We start from the raw sequence: 8,303 nt of genomic DNA on the forward strand, positions 1-8,303 counted from the left end.
AAAAAAAAAAAAAAAAAAAAAAAAAAAAAAAAAAGCTTTGATGAAACAGAAGTTAATCAAATTCATCTAGTTTTACAGGATAAATCAAGGGTCAGGAAACTATGAACCATGGCCAAATCTGGTTTATTGCCTGTTTTTGTACAGCCAGCCCCAAAGATAAGAATTTTTTTTTTTTTTTTTAAGACAGAGTCTTGCTCTTGCCACCCAGGCTGGAGTGCAATGGCGAGATTTCCACTCACTGCAACCTCCGCCTCCTGGGTTCAAGCAATTCTGCCTCAGCCTCCCAAAGAGCTGGGATCACAGATGCTCTCTGCCACGCCTAGCTAATTTTTGTGTTTTTAGTAGAGACAGGGTTTCACCACGTTGGCCAGGCTGGTCTTGAACGCCTGACCTCAGGTGCATGAGCCACCATGCCAGGCCAAGAATGGTTTTTTTTGTTTTTTTTTTGAGACGGAGTTTTGCTCTTGTTGCCCAGGCTGGAGTGCAATGGCAAGATCTCAGCTCACCACAACCTCTGCCTCCCGGGTTCAAGCAATTCTCCTGCCTCAGCCTCCCAAGTAGTGGGACTACAGGCACGTGCCACCAGGCCCAGCCAACTCTTTTTTTATTTTTAGTAAAGACAGGGTTTCACCATTTTAACCAGGATGGTCTTAATCTCTTGACCTCAGGTGAACTGCCCACCTCGGCCTCTCAAAGTGCTGGGATTACAGGCATAAGCCACCACACCTGGCCAAGAATGGTTTTTATAGATAAGTATAACCAATTGATTTGATTATAAAAAACACCAACTCTGAACCCCAATTAAGCAAAGTGTTATCTCCCCTACCCCTACAAAAATAAAATTCTACATTTCTCATTAGTAGGCCTATATTACAAAATGTTCTATCTTATATTGTATTTTATCAATAAAAAATTTATATATCGACATTTTGGGCTGAAATTTAAAAAACTGTAGATTTTTTCTTTCTTTTTATATTAAGTACATATATAACATCCTCTGTTTTGCATCCTGGCTGCAAAGCCTAACATATTTACTATTTACTGTTCCTTTACAAGAAAAAGCATACTGAATGCTGGCGAAGATCAAATAATGGAAGACAGGTAAAGGGTGGACAAAACTAATTCTGTAATCTAATTCATAACCTCCTTTTTGGTTACTTAGGTGCTTAGCAATTTTCACCTATTAACTGCAATGCAAACTTACTCATGGCTCAAAGATTGCCAAAAGACAAATAGTTTTAACACTTAAATCCTTCCAAATATAAGTAGATATATTTACAAAACTTGACATCTTCCTATATAAATGTGATACCTACTTAATAAACAGCAGCACTCACCAAACAGCTTAGTTTCAAACTCTATTAACTTGATAGTTTTACTAAGTCAAGACTACAATAACAATACCAAATGTTTAATAGAACTCTTGCCTTTAAATGTGAACTTGTTCACTTGATTTGCTCAAATAAATATAATCTTTTTTTTTTTTGAGACCAAATTTTTGCTCCTATTGCCTAGGCTAGAGTGTAATGACGTGATCTTGGCTCACAGCAACCTCCGCCTCCTGGGTTCAAGTGATTCTCCTGCCTCAGCCTCCGGGGGATTACAAATTGAGATTACAAGCATGCACCACCACGCCTGGCTAATTTTGTATTTTTAGTAGAGACAGGGTTTCTCCACGTTAGTCAGGCTGGTCTCAAACTCCCAACCTCAGGCCCAGCCTTGGTAATGGTCTTATAGAAGGGGAAATACTTTTGAAATCAATAGCATGGCCTGGCACAGTGGCTCATGCCTATAATCCCAGCACTTTGGGAGGCTGAAGTAGGTAGATCACAAGGTCAGGAATTCCAGACCAGCCTGGCCAGTATAGTAAAACCCCATCTCTACTAAAAATACAAAAATTAGCCGGTGTGGTGGCATGTGCCTGTAGTCCCAGCTACTCAAGAGGCTGAGGCAGAATATCTTGAATCTGGGAAACAGAGGTTACAGTGAGCCAAAATTGTGCCACTGACTCCAGCCTGGGCAAGAGAGCAAGACTCCGTCTCAAAAACAAAAAAAAAAGTAATCAATAGGCTGAAGGTTTTTTAAAAAAATAAAGTCTTAATCATCAGATTTTCAAGTGGAGTCTGGAGGTTGGAGACAGTTTATTTTTGCTGTGTAACGTTTAGTGCTTAACCATATGTAATTATCAATGCAAGTTTTTGTCCTAGGTGCAAGATTATATTTATTTAGGCCTAGCACAGTGGTTCACGCCTGTAATCCCAGCACTTTAGGAGGGTGAGATGGGTTGATCACCTGAGGTCACGAGTTTGAGATCAGCCTGGCCAAAATGGTGAAAGCCCATCTCTATGAAAAATACAAAAAGTTAGCTGGGCTTGGTGGCAAACACCTGTAATCCCAGCTACTGGGGAAGCTGAGACAGGATAATAGCTTGACCCTGGGAGGCAGATGTTGCAGTGAGCCAAGATTGCAACGTGGCACTCCAGCCTGGACAACAAGAGCAACACTCTGTCTCAAAAACATCACCAAAGAGATAAAATGAGACTTTCATTTTATCTATATCATATCTATATCTATTTCATTTTCATTTTATCCTATAATGAACCTATCATTATAGGAGCTAATTCAAGTTAGACACAATATTCAAAAATTAACTTAAATTTTATGTAACAAAGACAGCTACCCTGAGCTCTTTAGTAAATATTTAAATCCTCAACTTCTATCAGACTTGAAAATAACCAGTGGAGGCTAGATGTGGTGGCTCACGCCTGTAATCTCAGCATTTTGGGAAGCCGAAGTGGGCAGATCACCAGGTCAGAAGTTCAAGACCAGCCTGGCCAGCATAACAAAACCCCATCTCTACTAAAAATAAAAAAAACTTAGCCAGGCATGTTGGAGGGTGCCTGTAATGCTAGCTACTTGGGAGGCTGAGGCAAGAGAATCACTTGAACCCAGGAGGCAAAGGTTGCAGTGAGCCAAGATTTTGCCATTACACTCCAGCCTGGGCAACCAAGAGTGAAACTCCATCTCAAAAAAAAAAAAAAGAAAGAAACAAAAAGAAAAAATAACCAGTGGCACAGAGTAAAAACATAATCAGTAAAATCACTTAATTCGCTTCACTCCTCTGCCTCCTGGGTTCAAGCAATTCTCCCGCCTCAGCCTCCCAAGTGGCTGGGATTACAGGTGCATGACACCACACCCAGCTAATTCTTGTATTTTAGTATAGACAGTGTTTCCCATGTTGGTCAGGCCAGGCTGGTCTGGAACTTCTGACCTCAAGTAATCCGCCTGCCCTGGCCTCCAAAAGTGCTGGGATTATAGGTGGGAGGCACCACACCCAGCCTCTTTTCTATTAGGGGATAAAAAAAAAAAAACTAATAATCTGAGATTTACAAAGATGATACTATTAAAAACCATTGTGCAACCAGTTCAACCAGTCACTCTCCCATTTCAGTTTTCATATTATTTAGTTAGAAACAATTTTCATTTTTCTTTAATTTTGAGAAATAGTACTTTAAAATAAAACTTTAACATAGTTTGATCAGCTTGAAATAAGATTCATAAAATGTACCTTTTGATGTTTGTTCTGGAGTTTCGATGAGACATGTAAGTAAGAGTTCTGTGCAAAAATATTGGCTACAAAAAGAGTTTTAAAAATGTTAAAATTGAATACAGACGCAGTTATAAGAGAGAAATAATAATGATAAATTTTGTTGACTACGTACCGCTATGAGATTCCGAGTTCGAAGAAATCTATAGATCTGTGTTGGCTCTAGGTAACAGAAAACAAAATGCAAACATTATCTAAACTTACTTGTCAGAAAAATATCAACCCAGACCATGTTGTATCTATATAACTTATCACCTGCTATGGAAATCATGCACTGAATATTTATATTGCACTAAATATTTACATCAAGAAAATTCGTATGCACAGTAAGATCAAAAGGTGTTCAATCAGTGGCATACATTCACAAAGTTCATCTACACTTATTTTATACTGAAGGTTCTCTACAATATTTTTCTTTTTCTTTTTTGAGACGGAGTTTCACTCATGTTACCCAGGCTGGAGTGCAATGGCGCGATCTCGGCTCACCGCAACCTCCGCCTCCTGGGTTCAGGCAATTCTCCTGCCTCAGCCTCCTCAGTAGCTGGGATTACAGGCACGCACCACCATGCCCAGCTAATTTTTTGTATTTTTAGTAGAGACAGGGTTTCACCATGTTGACCAGGATGGCCTCGATCTCTTGACCTTGTGATCCACCCGCCTCGGCCTCCCAAAGTGCTGGGATTACAGGCTTGAGCCACCACGCCCGGCCCTCTACAATATTTTTCTTAAACTTTTTTAAGATAGTCATTGGACAGAACTGAAGAGAAGTAGTTATACTCATTTAACTCAGCTAATTTAAACTATCTATAACCCATTTTCTTCCAAAAAGCAGCTGTATTAGTTAGCTGGAGTTAACAAAAGAACTATTTATTGATGCCAAACAAGATGAAAATTTCATTTTTTTTTTTTTTTTTTAAAATTTTCCCTCTTTTTGCCCAGTCTGGAGTGCATGGTGCAATCTCCCCTCATGGCAACCTCCGCCTCCCAGGTTCAAGCAATTCTCCTGCCTCAGCCTCCTGAGTAGCTGGGATTACAGGCATGTGCCACCACGCCTAGCTAATTTTGTATTTTTAGTAGAGATGGGGTTTCTCCCTGTTGGCAGGGTTGGTCTTGAACTCCTGATCTCAGATAATCTGCCCACCTCGGCCTCCCAAAGTGCTAGGATTACAGGCCTGAGCCATGGCGCCCAGCCTAAACATTTCAATTTTTTTTTTTTGAACATTTCACTTTTTAATTGGTCACATAAAGACTTGCAGTTGGCCAAAACAGAATCCTAATACATCCTAATACAGAAACGATGATATCCTAATACAGACCCCAGACATTCCTAATACAGATATGATGAAAGTCAGTGAAGTATTTTTATTTCTTTTTTTGAAAAGAGGTCTTGCTGTGTTGCCCAGGCTGGTCTCAAACTCCTGGGCTCAATCCATGCTCCAGCCTCAGCCTCCAGAGTAGCTGGGATTACAATTGGGACCCACTGCACTCCAAAGTCAGTGAATATTGAAATAAATCTGGGACACAAACTGCAGCAAAAATTCTCAATAAATATTCCTAATTATAAAGTTTTATCTATTTTGTTCAATGTAAATATTATCTCAATACATTTTTTACACAATTGACAGCCTCTTAAAACAGTCTAAGGCTTAAAATGAGTTGTTTCAAATTACTTAAAATTTGTTATACAGGAATTAAAAGAAAAATACATATATATACACACCATCATATCAGTGACACTGATGACCTATTAGTATGTTTCTTTAAATAAAGCAGTATCAAAATAAGCCTAATATGATTATATAAATAATTACATTAAAGTATTTAAACTTCCCAGTGAACGACTTCAAGTTGTTTTACGATCAGATCTAGCTCTTAACGACAGTTGACTTCTCCGAAGAGTGGATTCATCAGAACGAAAATAGTTAAAAATTTCTTGGAGTGTCTGTCTTCTCATAACATTCAGAAAGAACTTTTAAAATTTCCATCTAAATCTTCAACTGGTTAGTTTCATTTTAAATTAACTAAAGGAAGATGAGATACTTTAGAAGGGGTACAAACAAGTATGATTACTGTCACCACTGCCCGTCAGTTCTCCATCCTATTTCCAATTAAAGCCTCTCCAGATATTTAAAAGTATATTAAGCAATATAATATGTGAATAATGTGAATCTCTCTGAAGCAGGTTCGATATTCGTTCCGATAAAAACTGAAATTCTTTCTATTAAGTTCCAATTAGAATTTCATGAAGCACTAATGAAAGAGAATGAAGGAAGGGTATTAAACAATGTAATACGTCTTTCCAAGCACAGCTGATACCATGCCCTTAACATATGCCACAGTGAAATTGTAAATAAGAACACTGAGTGGTAAAGCCGAGTTTATTCAAGTTTCAGTAAGATTATTTAGCTATTAAAGATCACTCAAGTTATAACGCACAAAAGCAAAAACGGAAACCAATCAAAATATAACATTCCTTAAAGAACAATCAGGATTATTTATAGTTACAGTGTTTTTAATAAATTCTATTGTTTGTTTCCAGACACCTGGCTCTCCTTTCCAAATAAGTCAGTTTCACCCTCCAGACAGACCTTAGAAACAGAAATCGACATAAGAAAATGTCCGGTAAGCCGAGTATAAATAGCAGAATTCCGGGGTCCTCTCCAGAGAAGATGCTTGACCACTCTCTGGCTCAGTTTACATATCCACAAAATGGGTGGATAGATTTGAAAGGTTTTAAGCATCCAAAGGTGCCATGTGAACCTGCAGCACCAAGTTAGCGCGTAGCGCGAAGGCATTTCAGACTAAGGATCATTTCTTCGGTTGGACTGCATTCGTCCCTTCCCAGGCTTCATTTTGCCACTCAAAAGCTACAGCCGAAACCCCTGTATTTCTAGAGTCCGAAAGGCATGAAAGAAAACAAGAACTAGTCTCGGGATGTGACTGCAGCTCAGTTCAGCTGTTACCTCCTCATCTAAAAGCCGCCTGCTCTTAACGTGGGGCTCCAGTCCCAAGCCTCTCGCGTCAATCTTGGGGGAGTCAAGAACCTACCCGGACCCTCTTTTGCAGCTCTCCCAAGGCCCTAGACTCTGGATGCCCTGGAGGCGTAATCCCCGAAAGGGGGACATCCCCTCAATTCCTCCCTCCACTCCCACACCAAGTGGACTCCCGAGGAGGAAGGGGGCCCAGCAGTGTCCCGTCCCCGGTGCTGGCAGAGTGGGTCCTCCTGCCCTCAAAGCCTCGCACACACTCACTCTCAAAGGCCTGGAGGAAAAGCTCGTGGTCAGCCTGGACGTGCTCCATTTTCGGCTTCTTCACCGGTAACACCGCGGCCCCCGCCGCTGCCGCCGCGGAGGAGGAGGAGGAGGCCGAATAACTGCCGCCGCCTCCACAGCCCCCGCCGCCGGATTTGCCGCCCGAAGCCGTCGCCGCCGCCACCGCCGCCGAACCCCCGAAGCCGCCTCCCCCGGACCCCGCGCTGGGCCCCGAGCCGCCCCCTCCCCCACCGCCGTGCTTCTGAGGCGCCATCGCGGTTCCTGCCTCCTCCCCCCGCCAGCTACCCGCCGGGCGGCCCCGGAGAGTAAGCGCCTGCAATACCAACCGCTCGCCCCAGCAGGCTCCGGCGGACCGAGGGGGGAAGGAGGAGAGAGGGGAGGAGAGGGGAAGGGAAGGGAGGAGGAGAGGAGGGAAGGAGGGAGGAAAAAAAAAAAAGTGTCTCCTCAGAGCCCCGCTCCGCTCCGGAGGCCGCTCACCCTACCCTGGCCTCGCTCCGCCCACTTCCCCCGCCCGGCGCTCTGATTGGGCGGCGGGAGCGCGCGCCGCCCGGCCGCCCAGCCTGTTGGCCCGCGGATTCCCCCGTCAGTCACGCGGAGGCGCTTCTCGCGGAGGCGCGGCTTGGTTGGCCCGTGCGCGCTGCCGACCGCGGGCCCGGCCGCCTCTTTGAACTGAATTCGCGGGAAAATTAGGGGTCGGAGCGGCCTTCCTGCTGGCCCCGGTGCATTGTGGGGAGAGAGGGACCCAGTGAGCGGTTTAAGGAGCCGTTTCTCGCCTTCTGAGCGTCGTCAGTCACCGCCCCCAGAGGGTTAGAGGACCCCTGGAGAGAGGCAGGCCTCCGAGGAACTGGGAGCGAGGAGCCTGTTCAATGAACTGATATATTTTACAGATCATCGAGTCTCTAACTTCCGAAGACGGGGCCTGCCTGGGGGGTTGGTGCGACCCTGGTCAGGGTTACTTCTCAGCTGAGGGGCTCCCGGGACAGGGATCGTGTCCCCTGTCCCCTCGCGACACCACATGCCCCAAGCCATCCATGGCCGAATCCCACCTGGCACAGCCAAGGGGTTGCGGCTGCTGCTATCGGAGGTGACTGAGCTTCACCAAAGGAAGTGACTTACATCGTTGTAGGGATGCCCTATAGAAACAAGCAAAACTATTTCCTGTAGATGCCATGAGGCTTCAGGATAGCTACCGAGATCCTGAGGGGTAGATCTCGTGATGGGAGCAAAGTCTACATCCTTAGGTTTTTGCCCCCAGACACTGGAAGAGTGGTCAGAGCTGTAAACTGATTTCTTAGAAGTAGGTACATACACTCTTCCCTTCTTGAGGATCTATAGATTTTCAACTCAGAAAGCAGAGGGGGACCTGGTGTTTTGCGGGTCTTGCTTTTTTTTTTTTTTTTTTTTTTTTTTGAGATGTACTCTCA

At 43.7% G+C, this 8,303-nt stretch overlaps 1 protein-coding gene across 2 annotated transcripts in view; it reads right to left on the minus strand.

Annotated features, from left to right (window-relative positions):
- The window catches only part of SUZ12 (SUZ12 polycomb repressive complex 2 subunit), a 74,723-nt gene extending 67,347 nt beyond the window's left edge, over window positions 1-7,376 (minus strand). The window contains exons 1-3 of one of the 2 annotated variants that reach the window (XM_032280948.1): window positions 6,859-7,375; window positions 3,723-3,769; window positions 3,569-3,633 (exon numbers count right to left, since the gene is read on the minus strand). In XM_032280948.1, the coding sequence (XP_032136839.1) occupies window positions 3,569-3,633; window positions 3,723-3,769; window positions 6,859-7,132 (386 nt within the window). In that variant the 5' untranslated portion in view covers window positions 7,133-7,375. Of the gene's footprint in view, window positions 1-3,568; window positions 3,634-3,722; window positions 3,770-6,858 lie in introns of both variants that reach the window. The other variant, XM_032280949.1, reaches the window with a different exon arrangement.
- Window positions 7,377-8,303: the final 927 nt, after the last annotated feature.

The sequence above is a fragment of the Sapajus apella genome, unplaced genomic scaffold (assembly GCF_009761245.1).
Source record: "Sapajus apella isolate SASKATOON/1434 unplaced genomic scaffold, GSC_monkey_1.0 scaffold12, whole genome shotgun sequence".
NCBI lineage: Eukaryota > Metazoa > Chordata > Mammalia > Primates > Cebidae > Sapajus > Sapajus apella.